The sequence below is a fragment of the Pezoporus wallicus genome, unplaced genomic scaffold, assembly GCF_028554395.1.
Source record: "Pezoporus wallicus isolate ANWC-B61680 ecotype Strahan unplaced genomic scaffold, APGP_CSIRO_Pwel_v1 contig_6598, whole genome shotgun sequence".
NCBI lineage: Eukaryota > Metazoa > Chordata > Aves > Psittaciformes > Psittacidae > Pezoporus > Pezoporus wallicus.
This window is the reverse complement of record NW_026637213.1, coordinates 2542252-2562177: the sequence shown is the minus strand read 5'-3', so window position 1 is coordinate 2562177 and position 19926 is coordinate 2542252. Positions and strand designations below refer to the sequence as shown.

The window sequence follows — 19926 nt, the reverse complement described above, 5'->3', positions numbered from 1 at the left end:
TGCACTGGAGCTGCCCCTCTCTCCTCACCCTTCTTCTCTGCCCTTCTCTCAGCATCTTGTCTCACACTCACGAGGCAGGACATTATCTACAGCAGGATGAGCATATGTACACGTGGACTGTTCCTTTTGCATGCTTGGAGAGAGCAAGAGAAAGAGAGAAAGAGGGAAAAGAGGGAGCGAGAGGCACATGTACACGCATGCACGCACGCACACAGGCAGGCATACAAGGGAGAAAGAGAAAGACACTTGGTTGAATTGAGGCAGGGGGAAAGGAAGAGGATTAAAATAAAAGGAAAAGTATGTTTTCAGTGGAGTTGACACAGCTTTAGTTCAGGCCAGCGAGCACGATGGTGCATGAAGGAGGGGACAGGAAAGAAGGTGTTTAGCAAGGGCTGGATGCACAGGAGCGCAGGGTGAAGTGAGGAGAGGAAGGGTTTTTCACAGGACACCAGTGTGCAGAGAGCTTCAGGAGATTTGCTCTGGTTTGTGGCTTTTTTTTGTAACATCTTCTTATTTTTCTTTCTTTTCAAAAGTATGAACTGGCCGAGCATCAGCTCACAAAAATGACCCAGGGCATCCAAAAAGTGAAGTGGCTATAGACAGCGAAGCATAGCCCTCTTTCCGCAAAAGAAAGAAAGAGGAAGGAAGGAAGGTAAGGGAGTATGCAAAAGAGGGAGGAGGAGAGAAAAGAAAAGGGATCTTCTGTTAGACTGGTTTTGTGGGTGTCATTGGATTGTTTTACATTGCAGCATCCTCCGGCGGCACGATCCTTGCTGGCGCTCTGCTCTCTGCCTTGCGCTGTGTTGTCTCCTAGATGGTTGGTGACTTGACAGCCGGCTTGTCAGGTTTCGGGTTAAATGTTGCTGAGTCTTCTTTGCTATGATTTTTCCTCTCCCCCCCTCTTCGCTCCTGAACACACAAAAGTTGTGAAAGAAACAGTCCTCTCTCTCCCCCCCACCCCTTTTTCTCTCTCCCCTCTTCGCTCTGTCTCCTGTTTTGTTTTGTGTGTTGTTGTTGTTGTCGTGTTGTTGTTGTTGTTTTGTTTTTTTTAATTATTATTATTATTATTTTTAATACTGATTTGTATTAACATTTGCTGAGTAGGCAGAGCAGGGACGCTGCCAGCAGCCACAGTGGGACGGCCAGACTCATGGAGCCGTTGTCTACTCTCCCTGTGCCGGGTCCTGCATGGTGCGAGAAGGGAGAGAAAAGAAGACAAGATTACATGTGGGGCTGGGTGAGATGGGGCAACACAGGACCATGGCACTTTGCTCCTGTGGCTGGGAATGGGCTGTAGGACACAGCTGCCTTCCTTTTAGGTGAGGCTCCATCCAGCCCACCTGCAGGCTCTTGCAGCCAGTTCCTCAGCATCCTCAGTCTCCCTAAGCAGCACCCAGGTGGGAGAAACAGGGCCTGGAGCAAGCAGGAAGGCTCAGCACTGGCTGTTCACCATCTAGGAGCCACTGCCCTGCGAGTGCAGGGACATGGCTCACACCTTCACATATCACATCCCCAGCCACCAGCCCCGCACCTCCCTGCTCCGCCACCTTCTCATCGGGATGCCAGGGCTCGTTGTCATTCTGTGCGGTGGCCAGTGCCTGTCTGCAGCCAGACACGGGCTCTGCTGGGGCCGATTCATCACAGCGCGCCCATCAATAAAACACGGGCCTGAGCAGCGGCCACCAACTCTCCCAAGGGCTGCACCGTAATTATCTGCTTCTCCATCGGGGTGGAGGAAGGCTTGCTCTTGTGTGCGTGGCCCCTCATACGTGGTGAGGGTGCAGGGTGTGCGAAGGTGGGCGGTTTTTCCTAAGGACAGGAATCACGTACACTGGGGTCTGTCAGAGGGGGCTGGGAGGAGCGCTCTGCCGCAGCAACAAATAACACAGCCTCGCTCCAGGAATATTAAGTGCTAACACTCCTGACATCTTCTCATTCATCCTCCCATTTATGGGCTCCCTTTTCCAGGTGGCTTTAAAGGCAGCGATGCTGTTTGAAATTCACCCTGTGATACCAAGCCTCGGCAGCCTTCTCTTTATAACGGGGCTGGGAGGTGTACGTGGCCATGGTTTTGTAAATACGTGCTCATTGTGTGCATGCGTATACATAGGTGTATGCACATATGTACATTTATATGTATTTGCATGGGTACAGACGCATGTACATATGTGTTTGCATACGTATGTGTATATGCTTATATACATGTGCGTGCACATGTATGCATAAACATACATCTATATGTGTATATATATGTGTATGTATATGTATATACATATATATATGTATACATGTGCAGTGTTTTACACAAAAGGAGTGCAGGAAGATGCTGAAGGGTGGAGATGGAGATATTTGGACTGATCCAGCTGTGGAAGAGAGCAGGCATGTTTACACCAAGAAAAGCTACTCCTAATGGCAGGGGGAGCCAAAAAGAAGAGGCCCTGCTCTGGAGGGCCCCTTGGGATGGAAATGCAGTTTCTTCCTCTCAGAACCTGCAGAGTTTACCAGGCAAAGAGCCACTCTCTGCTGGGTGCAGCGTGGATGCTTTGTGCCTTGCCCAGCAGCACAGTCACTATTAAACTCTAGCTGGTGACTAAAAAGCAGCAAATCCAAGCAGGGTGTCCCCAGAGCCCCTGAAAATCTGTAGCACTTTCATTTGTGTGATTTCTTCCTAATGTAGCCCATCACTTACTAGATCAGCTGTTTGTGCCCCCATTCTATTCTGCCATTATTAAGTATGTGCTGAACTCCGTGGAAAATTTATATTCCATCTATGGCTTCCTTTCTCAGCCCCTGCTTGTCTTCTGTGGCCTGTCACATGCATCCTACAGCACTGTTTTCTCACTCCTTGTTTGGGTGACAGGAACTTATTTACCCCTCTGAGCTCAGGAACCAGTTTAGGTTCAGTTACTACAGTTACCTGACCTGTGCTTCAGAGGAAGCATCTTTCATGGTCAAGTAATTGGGGGGAGGCTGTTTGGGGTCATCTGCATCCCATATTGGCAGTGAAGTCCCAAAATATGACTCCTCTGTCCCAGAAAATAATATGGGCTCAGCAACCACATTTTTACTGTTTGGCTGAAATACTATTTGTCTATCACACACATGTATGTAACATACATATATGGCAACCATCCCACCCCTTGCCACTTTTCTTGGGTGCACATGCAATCATAGCAAAGACACATGTACCTATGGAGGCAGGTGATGCACACCTAGCACAGCAGAGGGAGGGGGTGTTTGGCCTTGGTTGGGCATAGCGTGGGGGTCTGTGTTCTTGGTAAGGGACAGAGGTATGGTGTGGGATGGGATGGGATGAGATGGGATGGTAAATAGATGAGCATCTGCAATACCTAAGTATAAGAGGGCATGGTGTGATGAAGGGCCTGGAGCCCACTGTGGTTCAAAGCTGGTGCAGCCCTGCACATAACCCTGGGGGGCTGCATGTAATCCCTGCTTCTTACAGTAGAACAAGCTAACATATGTGCCATGTGAGCTACGGTTACTGTCACGCATGCTCTAAAAACCTGGGAAGGTTATAGTTCAATCACAATATAAAATCCTGCATACTTTGAGAATTAATTCTCAAGTGGTTTGGGGGGAAACATGATTGCTCAAACCTAAAAAGAAAAAAAAAGAGTGAAAACGTTCGAAGAAAATGAAATATTCAACAAACAGCTGGAGCACCTCTCCTAAGAAGCCAGGCTGAAAGAGCCTGGAGAAGAGAAGGCTCTGGAGATACCTTAGAGCAGCTCCAGTCCCTAAAGGGGGCTGAAGAGGGCCTTTTCACAAGGGCATGCAGGGACAGGACAAGAGGGAATGGCTTTAAACTGACAGAGGGGGGACCGAGATGAGATAGTGGGAATAAATGCTTCCCTGTGAGGATGCTGAGGCGCTGGCACAGGATGCCCAGAGAAGCTGTGGCTGCCCCATCCCTGTCAGTGTTAAAGGACGGGGCTTGGACCAACCTGGCCTAGTGTGAGGCATCCCTGACTGTGGCAGGGGGTTGGAACTGGATGAGCTTCAAGGTCCTTTCCAGCCCAAACCACCCTGCGATTCTGTGACCCGTGAGTGCGATCTCATGCAGCAACTGCCATCACTTTTGAACTCTTATCGCTTTCAGCCTCCTTCCCCGGCCCCACCTCGGCACTGCCACGCTGTGACAGCCCACGCCGGCGTGACGGCTTCTGCGCGCGTTCACGTGTGCGTGCAGACCCGGGGCACGCACGGCTGTCACTGCCCAACGCGCCGCGGGGGCGCGCACGCACCCGCGCACCCGCAAACGCGGAGCCGGCGTCCCCACCGGTCCAGCCCCGCCGTTCCCACTGCGCGGCGCCGCGGTCTGCACCGCCCCCTGGCGGCCGCAGGCAGCGCTCACCCCCGGGAGACCCCCCCCCCCCCCCCCCCCCCCGGTGCCCCCCAGCACCGGGGGCACCTCCGCGATGGTCTCCGTCCAAGAGGAGACCTCTTCAGCGGCCGCCTGCTTCCATAACCCAGAGCCCGTGCCCTGGGAATGGGCTCTGCACGCTGGTGTCCCCGGCTAACCTGCCCCCCGCAAAGTGCGTGAGCACACGGTACCTTTGAAGGGTGCTTCTTGCACTGCAGCCAGGGAAGGAAGTTTGGTTTATGGTAGTAATGAGTTAATAGGGGTATCTGGCAGCTTTTCACTATAGGGCCCTAGACCACACAAGTCGCATCACATGAATCAAATCGAGGAGCAAGCTGAAAGTGGGCGAGGGGAAAAACAACTGCATTTCTCTTCCTCACACCAAAGAGAGACACATTTAAATGTCTGGTGTGGATGCAGGTGGAGCTCTGCCATGGTGCCCAGCTGTGCTGCAACAGCCTCACAGGACACTGCGCCCATGTTTCCGAGGGTTTATCAGTGCCACGCATCCAACCCGGGTGAACTGAGCTGGTTCCTGGCACCCTTCACGGAGACTGAGAGAGCTGCGTCTCTCTCAGGGCTGAAGGGGCCATGTGCAGGGTAAACCCTTCCTTCCATGCAGCATGAAGCCGAGGAGCTGCTGCATGGGCTCACGTGGAGCGTGATGCTGTGAGAGCTTCACCAGCCTCATGTGCTACTGCCAAGGCTGCCTGACCTTTCCTGTTCTAAGTCCCTGTGGCACTTCACAGCATCAACAGGGCAGGTGGAACGGTCCCATTCTGGGTGTTTGCCTCGGGCCGGTTTGATGTATTTGGCAGTAAAAGAGGTGCAGTTAAAACACTTCTGCTGTGTCAGAGCAAGGCTTGAGGAGGGGGAAAATGTTTGTTTCCATTGTAAACTAAAACGCAAGCAAGTGACTGTCCCTCAGAACACTTTTGCTGATGCTTTGGCTCAGCGCCCTGCAGCAGTGCAGAGATTTGGTCTTTCAGAAGAGGAAATGGCTACACAGAGCTATCTGCCTTCCACACCCTTTGGGGAGGCAGTCCCAGCAGACTTCACAAGTCTTGAATGACTTCCCTGGGACCACCTCTGGGTTAGGACTTGGGCCCCTCACAGGTTTTAGGCCCCTCCATACAACTGGCACAGCACTGCTGGACTTGTTTCACTACAGGGGACATAGAGTCATAGAATGGTTTGGGTTGGAAGGGACCTTAAAGCTCATCCAGTTCCAACCCCCAGCCACAGGCAGGGACACCTTCCACTGAACCAGGCTGCTCCAAGCTTGGTTTAACCCTGCTATACTCTCCTTCTCCGCAGCCTCCTCTGCAGCCAGGCTAAGGGAACTGCTCAATGTGGGAACTTTTAAGGTCCCTTCCAACCCAAACCAGTCTGTGATTCTACATAAGTATTCAGGCTGGACAGGTAATGGGAGCAGGTCCTGGGAGAAGGGGAGATTAAACCCTGATCAGGCATAGGGAAGCAGGGATGGTGGGAGAGAGGCAGGTACAGAGGAATGATGGTGTTTATGGGAAAAGGGAGTTAGGAATTGCCAGGAATGGAAAGGCAAGGAGTCAGTCCCAGCCCATGCCATACCTGAGAGTGAAGTGGGGCTTCTGACAGAGCTGGTTCAGCACGATGTGGTGCCAGATGAGCCTCAAATGCCAACAGACAACAGAGGGCAGGAGCGCGGTGTGAAGGGGTGCTGCGAGCTCTGCAGCACGCAGGCGAGTCACACTCACCCCATGGTGCCCTATGCAAAGCTCCCTGCCCGGCACCCCTCGGTGCTGCGGGGCAGGGCAGCGATGGGGATGTGCGGTCCCTCTCGGCCCTACCGGGCCTCGAACCCGCGGTCACAGCGCCGCTTCCCCGCGAGGTGGCAGCCGAAGGCCGAGGAAAGCGGAAGCTCCCGGCGCTACCGGGCCCTCGGTATGGAGCGGGGACAGGCGCTGTGTGTGCCCCAGCCCGGGGTTACAGATGGGACTGAGGCCCCTAGGAGGCAGGGGAGAGGTTGTGGGAGCTTGTTTGTGGTCACAGAATCCCAGACTGGTTTGTGTTGGAAGGGACCTTGAAGCTCATCCAGTTCCAATCCCCTGCCACGGGCAGGGATGCCTCATACTAGAGCAGGTTGCTCCAAGCCCTGTCCTTGAACACTGCCAGGGATGGGGCAGCCACAGCTTCTCTGGGCACCCTGTGCCAGCACCTCAGCACCCTCGAGAATTTTTTTCCTGATACCTAATCTAAATCTCCCCTCTTTCAGTTTAAAGCCGTTCATTTCCCTTTTCTTAACATCACCTGCCCTTCCAAGTCCCTCACTAGACTGACTGTATTTCCCCTTTAGATACTGGAAGGCTGCTGAAAGGTCTCCCTGGAGCCTTCACTTCCCCAGGCTGAAAAAGTCCAGCTCTCTCAGCCTGTCTTCATAGGAGAGGTGCTCCAGCCCCCTGATCATAGAATCATAGAATAGTTAGGGTTGGAAAGGACCTTAAGATCATCTAGTTCCAACACCTCACCTTAGACCATCTCACCCAAGGCTCTGTCTAACCTGGCCTTGAACACAACCAGGGACGAAGCATTCACAACTTCCTTGGGCAGCCTGTGTCAGTGCCACACCATCCTCACAGTAAAGAACTTCCTCCTTATATCCAGTCTAAAATTCCCCTGTTTAAGTTTTAACTCATTACCCCTTGTCTTATCACTACAGTCCCTGATAAGAAGTCTCTTTCCAGCATCCTTGTAGGCCCCTTTCAGATACTGGAAGTCTGCTCTGCATGGCCTCCTCTGGGCTTACTCTAACAGTGATGGGAAGGAAGGAGAACTGGCCTGATATTTTCCAGGTGCCTTCCACCCTGGGTGGCTGTGGACTCCATGCTGTTGACAGGCTGACTCTACTTACAGCGAGGGCTGGAGTCCTGCTTCTTGAGCAAAAAAAAGGACCAAAAATGAGGGAGGAATAACAAAAAAAGCCCCCAGACCTCTAAAGGAGAAGCTGCAAGGAGAACGGATGTTCACCATATAGGTATCTCCCTGCAGTCTCACTCCCTGGGGCCTGAAGGGGTCTTGGGTTTTACACTTGCCAGCTCCTCCGCAGTAAGTAGTACTTCTAGCCTGTTGACTCTCTTGCCAGGGCTTCAGAAGATGAAATCTTTATTATCATGAAGGCTTAAAAGGAAGGAATACTGTTAATTCCATTTTCAAGGTCATACTTTGAAAGTTATTAATTTCTGTCTTCCAGGGCTTTGCACTCTACTCTGAGGCTTTAGGGATTACCAGCTTCTACTTACTAGGGTTCATTTGGTGCTTTACTCTTACTACTTTCCTGTTTTTCCCCCCTCCCCTTTGAGGAGAAGTCGTGATTTTTCACTCCCTGTTCTTAATGTTGAAACTCTTCTGTGTTCATTACCTGCTCGTATCCCATTCTTACTGCAGCCCTGCTCCCGTAATTAAAACTGAGCTGTGACTGCAGTGGCAATAGGTTGGCTTTTCCAGAGGTGGAAGCACCACTGTGTAAACTAGGGAGGATGCCCTCCAGCAACTCTCCAACAAGATTAAGGAAATGTCTCTGGTGTCTATCAATCTTAGCACATGGTTTAATGTATTTCAGCATTTGCTCATGCTCTTTTTTTTTTAGTGCTGAACAGTTCTTCCCCATGTTTTGGAGCTCATTCATGGTGTACTAAGTGTACTCATCTATCATACCTCATGTCTCAGTGAAGATTCATTCTGTAATGCAGCTCACCCATCCTTCTCTATGGTTTAAAGAATATCCCTCAAATCGTATTCCTTACTGTCTTTCTGAGAAGGTCATGGTGTTCAAGAGCTGCCTGCTTACACCACTTATCCCAGACACTACTCCTAGTCTAGAACTGAACTGTTAACCTGCCTAGTGAGGCTGGTGGTGGCTAGAAGCCCATCTATGTTTCAAGGTTAAACAGATCTTTCATCACCATACCTGTCCTGTAGACGTCAAAACGTGTTTAAAAACACTTGCCCAACTACAGATACAAAATCAGCCACTTAAAACTGCTTTGTCTTCAAACCATTCACTGAAGACCCTCAATATACAAGCAAAACCACCAAGGAAACACATAGCACAAACTTTTCCAGGGGCCATCACAGGGAAGATCTGAACTTTTTCTGCTTTTCACTTTCCTAGGATAGAGCAATCCCTCCCCTCCTCACATCTCCAGCACATTCAGGGCACAGCAGACCAAAGGTGATGCCAGCACATAGTGTGCTGTCTCAATAGGGAACAAACAACACGGCCCCCCTCACTCAGAGCACACACAGCCCCAGAAAGCAGGTTTGCTAATCGGAAGCTCTGGAACCTCTTGAAAAATTAATATTTCCATCAGCTTTCGGCCTGTGTGTTTCCCCACTTCATCCCTGCCATGGTTTTCCACAGGCTTTGCTGGGCATTTGGCATGGGAAAGATGTAAATGGCTGTGGACAGCAATGAAGAAGGAAGGGACACACCAAGGGGTGACTGGAAACAAGACTGGAGCAGAAGAAGAACTAAACTTCTGAACAATACATGTATCATGGCTATAAACAAGCCTGTGTGCTTCTCTCAGTGTTCAGTGAATCAGAGGTGTCATGAGACTCAAGCTGGGCCCACGTACTTGATGTGTATCTCTAAAGCATGTAGTCTCGGTAAATACTACTTCATGTTAATATCACAGTACTGATGTGTGTATGTATGTGCAATTCCCAGTCTCCTTACAGTGCAAGCATGGCTTTAATGCCTGGTCCAGGCATTAGAGCCACAGTGCCTTCCCACTGTCCATTTCCCAGATTAGTAATTGAAAAGGGAAGAGATAGATAATAAAGCTTACACAGGCAGCTGAGCTGGATGAGTCTGGGGGGTACATAAGGTGGTGTGGCTCAGGAGTGTACTCGTGGATCAGTGTGCATGTAACACCTACCATAGAGGCTGCCCGACCGGACCTCACCGAAGCTATGATGGTTATGGCACATCCTTCTCCATGGCCTGACCCCTTGCTCCTGTCCATGCATCCATGCTCCAGATTGCACAGGGACATGCAGGCGATGGTGAGGAAGGGCCAAGCGCTTTTGTCCTTTGCTCACCAGGCCTTTCCCTTTTACAGAGGAGCTCTGCTGGCAGACCTGCTTGCCCACAGGAGGGAAGGCGTGCCAGGAGCACTCTGCTTTTCCTGCAAGCCTCATTTCTTTGGAATGGCTGGGTTTTATTCCTGCGTGCCCTCTCCCTCCCCAGTCCCGCACCTCCCTTCTCCCGGTTGTTTTTGTTTTTTGAAGAGAGCGCTTAGACAGCTGTATTAATCATGCAAGCCCAGCCATGTGTAATGTGCTTTATCAACAGCAGAGCAGGCACTGAATGGCAACCAGTTCACAAGTGGGCCTGGTGCAGTGCCTGAGCTGGGAAGATAAACCTGCTGCTTCCCAAACCAACTTACCGTCATGGGTTAGTGGATGGAGAGACTGTTCACTTGGGACAATAACCAGAGGGGAGGCCAAGTTGTTAGGCACATTCTTGAGTGGTTTACACTGGAAATGGAAGGGGGAGGAGGAGGAGGAAGGTAGGAATAACTCTTCGGTCATTTTATCTCAGGGGTTGGAGCAATTTTTGTGTGTGTGTAAGGATTAAATCAAGACAACAGTGTCTGTTCTCTATCCTCCTCCTTGCTGCCCTCCACACTTTGGATCCAGTCAGCCCTGGCAGCTCAACACACAAAGGGAGGAGAATGAGAGCAAAAGAACAAGGATTTAGGTACACCTGCTGTGCAGTGGGTATAAGTTGCCTTCATCGCCTCTAAGAAGGAAGGTTTAGTTGATGGCTTCAGAAACTCATCTGACACAGAGATGGTATCAGGTTAGGAGTGTCCCCTGGGCTGGCCATGTCTGGCTCAGGAGGGTTATAGCCTGCCCAAGCTCTGCTCTGCAGGGTGATCTGTCCATGCTCCAGTGCTGACACTATCAGCATCGCTACCGGACAACTGATTTTCCACGGCGGTTGCTCTTCCATGGGTTTGTTTCTAATCTCTGCAGTGCAGTCGTGTGTTTCCTCTGCCACTGGTCTCACCCAGCCTCCACTCTGCCACCTCACTGCTGCGCCCTCACCTCTGTTCTGCACGCATGCAAAGTGACTGAAGAGACCTTGGAATGCCTTCCCTATCCTAGTGCAAGGGCCCAGCTCAGAGGAATGTCTTTCTGGGACACCCAGCCTCTGTTCCGACCCTCTGCTGCTGCTCTTCCTCACCTGCTGAATTCTCCACAGCATTGTTACTGGAGAGGGTTATGCAAATCTATGCAACCCAGGGCTCATTTTGGAATAAATCAATCTAAATTAAAATTAATGAACAAAAAGTACAGAAACACATCAAGCAGGAAAGCCATTCTCTCTCTTTCCCCCTGTGTCTCTCCTTCTTTAAGAAAAATGGTTTCCTTTATTTAGATTTGGTGGGTTTTTTTTTTTTTTTGGGGGGGGGGGGGGGGGGGAAGAATGGATTTTAATTTTTCTAAAGCAATCTCAGCAAACAGAATCTGTTGCTATTCAGAAAACCCCGCTGAGCAATGTTAGTAGCTGTTGTAACAAACAGTTCTTGCCATTTCTCTTTTCATGCTGTTTCCAGCTGCATCCTTACTACCCCTTTTGGAAAACACTATCATCACCTCTGGCTTCAATTTTATTCACTTTAAAGCACATGGTCAAAATAAGATACACCACCCCCCCCTTGCCTGTTACCTATGAAATAGAAAGAAACAATATGATGTTGGCCTTCTGCCTTCACCCTGGCTTGTCCTTCCTGTTCCCTTGGCCTGAACCCCCACTGTCTTGGTACCCAATGCAGTCCCAGCCCTCAGTGCCTGCAGACCTGCAGGAACGGACACTGACCCAAGCAGCAAGAGAAACTTGGCCTGCCTGAGCATTCACCCTGCTCTTCACCATTCCCTTCACTCACCAAATGGAGAATGAGCTCTTTGCAGAACCTTGGTATCACAGGTGGTTTGATATCACAGGTGGAAAGCCAGGAGAGCTGTGAGTTGTGCTTCCCATCGACAGCCATGGGAGTTATCAGATGCTGATGCTCAGGGCTCAGCCAGCTTTCGAGGAAGAGAGGTGTGCTACAAGAAGTCAGACACACAGCTGAACTGTGCCCCCTGAATGCCTGAGAATTTATGGACATGCCAAACTTGCACATGGCTCCAAACATGCCCTCCTGCACTTGGTCCCTATGGCCATTATTCTTCTTTGCTAGTAGTTTTTATATTAGGATCACAATAGAACAACATTGGCTATTTTGACCTCTTTATGTTGCAGTTTCCTCAGCTCTGCCAACTAGTTTGTTTTACAGGGTGTGAAGACTTGGGTTTTCACCCCTTCTTGGAGTCCATTTGAGAAAGCTCCCTCTGGCCTCAGTGGAGTCCAGACATGGACAAGTTCTTTAGTTGGGCATTAACTAAAGAACCTATTGGTTCTTTAACTGGCCACACTGTACTGCAAGGACTGGTTTCTGTAGACTGTTCCCACACCCCTGCCTAGTCAGCAAGCCTCAAACCATCAAAAGTTAATCCTTTATAGCCTGTCCTCTCTGATGTATCCCCCCATGCATCTCTCCTTAGTTTCAAAATGTTCATCCTTTTGCCAAAGTGATATGGGAGCTGCTTGCTCAGCAGAACTGGCAGGGCCATGCACTAGAGAAAGGGGAGCAGAGATGGGTGGAGGTGACCACTGCAACAGATGAGCTCTCTTCTCCAACAGCTCGGACTTCCATCGGAAGGGAAGAGGACTGAGAAGGTATTAGAAAGAAAGATGCTCTCTGTTTCCCGCTCTGGTCATCAGACCCAAATGAACATCTCTTTTCTCCCTTCCGCCAGCTCCCACCCACCCAGTGAAGGCATTAGTGACAGTACAGGCTACGCAGGCTACAGCTAAATGGAGACTAGCTACAGTCTACAGCCATACAGGGTCATTCTCCAATCAGTGTGTGTTTTGGCAGCAAGACAGGCCTGCTTATTCTCCTTTTCCCTCCCCCTTTGCTAATTACTATCACACTATTGCTATGAAGCTTCTGCCACCCTGCTGGTGGCCTCAAAGGTTGGCACACTTGATGCCATGCAGGCAGTTCTGGATGTGCTGGGAAACACATCATCCACCTTTGCAGAGCTTTCAGGGCATTCAAGCTAAGCACACTGAGAAAGCCCTCATCACAAAACTCCTGTGAGGAAGACTTATGGGTTTTGAAGCCCATGGGTCTGGCTAAGCCATTCTGGTGTGGACATTAGGTGCTAATCATGGAGGAGGGAGTCTATGTTCAAAGGGCTGAGGACAAGCGACAGTGAAGGACAGAGATGGAGCTAGTGCCATAACTGTGACAGACCCCTTTGAGGTTCAGCAGTGATCCCACCGGCCCTGTTGTTGGCAGGTATGGTGTGGAATGAGCAAATTTTCCTTTTCCAGAAGAAAAACCCTTCTGAAAAGCCATCTGATGATTCAGTAAGGCCCCCTTTGTGAGAGCCAGGTCTTGTGTCATCCCATTATAACATAATGTTACAATGCAGACAGGGAGATGTGATGATGTGGCATCATCCCAGAAGACATTTCAGGGCATTTTGAGTGCCCGGCTGCAAAATCAAGGAGGCTGGAAAATGTACCAAGGACAATTCAGTTGAGAGCTGAATCAGCTGGGCTCCACCAGCCTTTTAGGAAACTGCCTCATCAAATTCAAGCCCCATGTGTTTAGTTGAATGGGCTGCTTCTGAGCCTCCAGCCTGCCTGAAAGCAAGGTGTTTCCACAGCAGCTAACTAATGATAGCAATGCTTAGGCTGATTATAGTGCTCTTCGTCCCAGAACACCTTCATTTTAAATCAGTGCTCAAAACCCAACAGGGCAGGGAGGTGTTACCAAGGCTTAAGAGAAATGGAAATTGAGGGAGGAAGGGGGTGGAGGCTGTGATTCTGTCACTGAGAGGAGGCTTATTTGAGAGCTGAGGACTGCATCTCATAGGGAGAACAAGGTCTAACAGGAAAACTTTGCGCCTAAAGTTTCTTTGAAGGTGGACAGCAAAGTAAAGGCGAATGTTGAGATAAGCACCGACGTCTGACAGTTTGATTAGGAGGGGTATTTGGCATGGAAATCCTGCCCTTGCTCACTTGCGGTCTTTGCTTTATCATTTAGCTTAATGGGCTACGAATTCAAACGCAGATGTAAAGAGGGCTGGCTATGAAAAAAATGAACACTGCCTGCCTGGGGAATTTAAGGATGTATAATAAAAATAATCATAAAAAAGGGGAGCCCTGGGTTTTCCATCAGATAAACATATTTGCCATTGAAAATTCTGCTTAAGAAAGAAGAACACCCCGAATTGGAAACCTCCTCAAACCCTTACATCCCAAACAGCCTCAGCAACTTCAATTTCATATCCAAGCACAAGTTTCATTTGCAAAACGCATGATAATAGTGTTTAATTGGATTTATTTTTCCACACTATGGTCCCAATGGCCTACTTTACTCCTCAGCTCCTTGAATGTTATTTACAAATCACTCTCTGGGATTTAATTTTAATGGTAGCTTGATTTCTCCCTTCTCCCCCCCCCCCTCCTTTTTTTTTTTTTGTAGGTACTGGTACTTTCCTTTAATTGTATTTGCGGATTTGCCTTTTAAATAGGCAATTGTGACTACAGCATGAGCCTGAATTAAGTTGCCAAGAGCAGAGCTTGATTTGCAAAAGGCGGAGTAGTTAAATGGAGCTGGTGCAACACCCAGCATTTATTGTTCTTTTCATGGGAGTACCTGCAGGTGCTTTACTCAGGCAGGTGCTCTTTTGCAAAACAAAGCAGGTTCCTAATAACACTCTACCTCAAAGCTCTGCACAGACATTAACCGTTCAGGCCTCTGAACATCCCATGAGTTGAGTGCATCTTCATCATATGGCAGTGAAGCCAAGGTACTACAGGACTCTAGGCCAAGGTTTTTTAAGTGAATACAGGGACTGGTTGCCTTGTTGTTGGTTTAGTGTCAAACATTGCTTTCAGACACTGGAGCCTGCTTTCTGGGAGTGCCCACTCTCCGTGCTTTTGCAGAACCTCAGTGTTGCATCCAAGCATCTCAGGTCATGCTGCATGGACCAGAGGCATGCTTGGGCAGCACAGAGATGGGAAAAATACTCAGACCCTGTTTTGCCTTCTTGCCTTGAAATAAAGCGGGCACTAACACCTCACCCATGTATCTCTTTCCATGCTTTCTGCCTCAGATACAGCACAATGTGACTGGCAGGCTTGGGGGGGGGGGAGGGGGGTGTGACAGGGGAACAGGAAAACAACGTGCTTCACTGTGAGCAGTTTGCACATCTAAAGTGAGAAAACCTCCTGGCAGTGATTTAATTTTTACCTTCTCATTTGTCGTTTCCACTGTCTCTGCAAAAGTTTAGGTCTGCTTATGCTGTTGATGCAAATACGTGAGCAAAGACAGCTTAGGACAGGACATATACTTGGAGTAGGTCTGTGGAGAAACTGAACCTCACTGAAGACCATCCAGACCTGGTGAGGACACAATGTCGTGGCTCAAAGCTTGACTAAAGATTGTTGCTGTTTAGTTGATTGGTTTTTGAAGAGGAAAGGGGGAAGGATGAGGGAAGTGAGCAGAAGAGACCAAATGACATGTAGACAAGAAGGGAAAGCCCTTATTTTTCTGCATTTCTAACCTGTTTTGCCCATTCTTAGCTCTGAGCATTTGTCAGGATGATGGAGAATGACCCGGCTAACAAGCTACTTCAACATAAAACATATACTGACCTGGAAAAGGGTTGGGGAGTGTGGGTAAAACTCGCTCTAAGGGGGAAAAAAAACCAATAAGCAACATGCAGGAGAAAAGGACAAGCCACTTTTCACACCAAGCAAGCAGCAGATACAAACCTGATGGAGTTGTCCATCCCCAAATTAGATGAACTAGGTTTTATATACAAAGCATTTTGCTGGCAACACACCTAATACACATCTACATCCCCTGGGACTGAGAGTCAAAGAGAAGTCATTTGAAAAACTAAACAAACAATATCCACGCAGCAAGAGGGATTAAGCACCTGCAGTGAAGGTAATTGGAGCTGATGGGCCATATCTCCCCTCTGACTTTCAAGACCACTCATGTCATTACACTAGAGCTCCTCTTAGCTACACCTCTGGCTGGAAGCTGGTCTTGGCACAGAGGTGACTTGTGGAAGTCCTCCATGGGGAGTTGCTGCCTCCCTAGAATGTTCTCCACAATGGATTTCTTGCCCCTGAGGATTTGGTCATGGGAACAATCACCCTGGTGAATCCTCAAGGGCACCCTGCTGCTTTTGAGCAGTTGTCTTGTGAGAGGTTTTGCAGACTCATCAGCCTCGAGTTGCACGCAGCCTGCTGTTTGTTTATAGGGGTTTTGCAGTGTGTCCTTGTTACACGTCACAGCAGGACTTTGTCATACATCACTGCTGGCTTCATGCTTTGCTTCTTCCACACAAGGATCTCAAAGGAATTGCACAGACACTGATGGAAACTGGTGTCAGAGACCTCTGTCTGAGGCTAACAGTAGTGTTAATTCCATTTTACAGGTTGTGCAGTTGATACACAGAACAAGGAAGCAATTTGCCCAGGGTCAATGCTGAGCTGTTGGCAGAGCCTGGTGCAGAACCAAGACTGACTCTGATCACTGGGTCTCCTTTCATTATCCTCAGAGCTTGCTGGATGCCTCGTACTGACTGAGGCAAGTTCCTAGTCATGGACTCATGACCTCATAGCAGCCTTCCAGTATCTGAAGAGGGCCTATAGGGATGCTGGAGAGGGACTTTTCATTAGGGACTGTAGTGACAGGACAAGGGGTGACGGGCTCAAACTTAAACAGGGGAAGTTTAAATTGGATATAAGGAAGAAATTCTTTCCTGTTAGGGTGGTGAGGCACTGGAATGGGTTGCCCAGGGAGGCTGTGAATACTCCATCCCTGGCAGTGTTCAAGGCCAGGTTGGACAGAGCCTTGGGTTGCATGGTTTAGTGTGAGGTGTCCCTGTCCATGGTAGGGGGTTGGAACTGGATGATCCTGGATGGTCCTTTCCAACCCTAACTGTTCTATGATTCTATGACTGTTCAGTAGGTAGACATCTGGCTGTAGACATATGTGTCACTATGCAGCAGCTGATAGGTGTGGGGCATGGAGTTATCTGCTGGCTTACCTGTAAGGACTAATGCTGACTGCTGATGGACATAGGGCTTGGCAAGATACAATGGTAGTTGGATCCAGGCCCAGCTATTTGGAGGCCAATGCTCTTTATGCAGCATCCTTGGTGCAAAGATCTCATTTCTGACTCGCTGGAGCCCATGGGGACATAGCAGGTCAGGCCCACCCCTGTGACACTGGCACATCTCCTGCCCTCTGGCTTCATGGTAATAATGGAGCAGTTTGAATCCACAGCAGGCACCAGAGGAGATTGTCTCTTGCCTAGGAAATACACAGCTAGCCTGGATCTCTGTGTTTATGTAGCAACAGGGGACTATTGTTCTGCGAAAGCAGGCTGTTGTGCTGACATGACTTCCTTGTTATTTACTTTGTTTAAATAACTCAGCTCCCCTTTACCTTCTTCCTGCACAGCAGGCTGCAGACTGCACAGCATAAGCAGTTAAAGCAAAGCACTACGGCCTCATTATCATGCTGCTTTCTATTCAAGGACTCTGCTTCTGTTCCCTTCACCTGCTGTGCCTTGCCTTTATTGCTCCACCTTGGCTCCTTAGCTGTGTCTCAGCCTTGCCCTGTCTGGCTGTCACCCCAACCACTTGCCCCCTTCTCCTGGGTCTCCCCATTACTGACAGCCCTGGGAAAACATGGGGGTTGCACTAAGAACCACTAAGAGAGGTTTTGGCCACGCTGATGCTCCAAACCTCAGCAGCAACCACTATAAGCAAATGCTCAGCTGCCATGAAGCATGGGCAGAGTTAGGAGAAGGGATGTAAGTGTGTGCTGTGTGTGCCAGGGCAGTAAAAGATAATGACAAATTAGAGGCCAGTGCCATCTCTTCTTGGGAACATGCCTCTTGCTGCACTCAGAGCTGTGGGATTGCAGTGATTACTCTACCTGAAGCCTCTGGAGGAGGAAAGGGTGGCATCCTGTCTGCTGCTGCTTCTAATTGGCATAGGCCTTGCCAAATGCTGCTTCACCTCCATGTTTCCTTACTCCCTGAAGGGTGCAGAGGATGCAAGCTGTAGAGTACGCGGCAGCGGACCTGCTGAGTTGGCAGTCTTCTATAATTGAGACAACTCAGCCAGCAGAACTGCATGAGGATGTGTGGCACTGCCCCGTTGTCTTCCATTTTATCCTCTGGGATAGGCTAGCTCTGCGGGAGGCAGGAGTCAACTCATTTGGAAGAAGCTTTCATTTCTTTTCTCTGCCTTGCTAGTATGCACCAGGTGCTTCTATGATGCTTCTGTGCCTGCTTTTACGGACCTCTGTGTGTGTGCTTGTACATCACACGGGTGTATGTGCATGTATGCACACTTACACGCACATAAACCTATGTATCTGTATGCTTGTACAGCAGATACGTATCTGGTACATATATACACATATTTAAACTTCTTTGTAGCATGGGTTAAGATACAAATTGTGAATTACAGTCACATACATTCCATAATGCTTTTCATAGCACTCTGTCAGCTGAGTGGAATGAAAAGAAGCACGTTCCCTCCCTCCTAAACACACCTAGGAATGAAACACTTTCCCTTCAGTTGTGGCACTACTTTTCACATCTGTTGCTCTGCAGTGGCAGCCCTGGCTTGGCCTTTCTGTCAGGTAATTTTCAGAGAGATCTGTTTTACTGCCCCTTTCCTAGGGCTCACCGTATTTTGTGCTCTTGCAAAGCTGAATCAACCTATTCACCAATGCTGCAAACCACGGGCTTGCCTCCCAACTCCTCATACCCACAGATGTGTGAAATGGCTTTCCCTCTTGCACGGGCTCTGGCACTTGTTGAGCCTGGCCATGAACTAATTCAGCTCATTTCAGCACAAGAAAATGCTTGGCAGTATTTTGGGCAGTGGTTTAGCAGGTTGAACTGGCTCGGTGCGATGTCCATTGACTACCAGAACAAGGGAAACAACAAAAGCACCTGGCAGAGAGGAGGGTGCATGCAAGGAGTGAGGACGAAGGGATGGCAGCAAGCTACTAGATCACTTGTATCACCAGAGTATACCTTAGTACCCTCTCTGCAAACATATTCCATATTGCTGTTGGAGAAGGGTTCCTGGGTAAGACAGGCCTTTGGTATGGCCATTTTTATGTTGCTGTAAACTCCAGGAGTGAGGGGTATAAATCTCTCATCCTACAGCAGGCAATCCTGCTGCTACATCCTTTAAAGAAGATCACTAGCTATCTATTCATACAGCTCAAGGGAGCTGCTTTTGTATTTTAATGCATCTCCTATCTATGGCATTGACATCCAAGGCACTCAGTCTCTCCCCGAGTTTTTCAGTGCTGGCTGAGATTTCCTGGAACAGTAGTTGCCCATTTTCCTCTATTGCTAAACTGTTCTTTTACATCATTCTGCTATCTCCACTTCTGTCCTCCACCTCAGGCAAAGCTGCCAGTGCCTCCCTGTTAACTCTCTGGTTGTTCCTTTACTCCTGTGTGACATTCTTTTCTGTGCTGCAATAGGACACTGAGGAGCCATCACTGTATCTGCCTCCTTAGTGGGATGTTGCCCTATGGTGAACTTGCTCTCTATCTGGAAAAGAAACAAAATCTCTGGTTCTAAGGATGAAAACCACTCCCAAGTATTTGAGTGTCTGCTGTACCTTGCAAACACTTGCCACTGCTTTATTTTTCTCCCGGGGTGTGTAGCTGGGGATGTGTATTACCTGTTATTTCAGCTACTGCATGAGCACTACAGCATTTTTTCCATCAGGGCTTATGCTGCTTTCTTTATGAGGCTGGATTCCCTTCACTCATTTCCCCTCTGACTTCTTAACCTTAGAAATACCAGCTTCAGTCTGCCTGAATTTACTTTTATTTCTCTCTCTCTTTTCCACACTAACTAGAAGGAGAACAGAGATTTCTGAAACAACAGGAAGCAATTGCACACTGAAGAAACAGGGATTAACTAAGCAACAAAAATAAAAGTTAGAAACAGTCCATTGAAAACCATCAGATTTCTCTGCACCTCCATTCTTCTGGCTCTTATGTTTTCCAGCATAAACGGGACTTGAATTTCTTAGGTGAAAATGATAACCGAAATCCAACAGCTTGAAAGAAGGAAAGTTTTCTTTCTACACATCAAAAGGGGACTAAATAGGACGCTCTCTGTTGCAAGTTATCCTTTATAGTTGCCACATTTCCTCCTGGAATAGTCAACAGTAACTTGGCAAGATCTCCCTGGGTATCTTACAGGTTCTGCCACTCATTTTATAACCATGGGTAAATCACTTCTTCACTCTGTACCTTACTTTCCTACTGCAAAATGGTGCTAATAACACCCCTTTCTAAATAACTTGTGATGTTAAAATATTCGTTGCTAGCAAATCCTTTGAGATCCTTTGAGGTGAAGTT

General features: G+C 48.8%; 1 protein-coding gene across 3 annotated transcripts in view; it reads right to left on the bottom strand.

Moving 5' to 3' along the window:
- Window positions 1-513: 513 nt before the first annotated feature.
- The window catches only part of LSAMP (limbic system associated membrane protein), a 423655-nt gene continuing 404242 nt past the window's right edge, over window positions 514-19926 (bottom strand). For 2 of the 3 annotated variants that reach the window (XM_057404163.1, XM_057404161.1), the window contains 2 exons: window positions 15156-15191; window positions 514-1184 (listed from right to left, as the gene is read on the bottom strand). In XM_057404163.1, coding sequence (XP_057260146.1) covers window positions 1087-1184; window positions 15156-15191 — 134 coding nt within the window. In that variant the 3' untranslated portion in view covers window positions 514-1086. The remainder of the gene's footprint in view (window positions 1185-15155; window positions 15192-19926) is intronic. The other variant, XM_057404162.1, reaches the window with a different exon arrangement.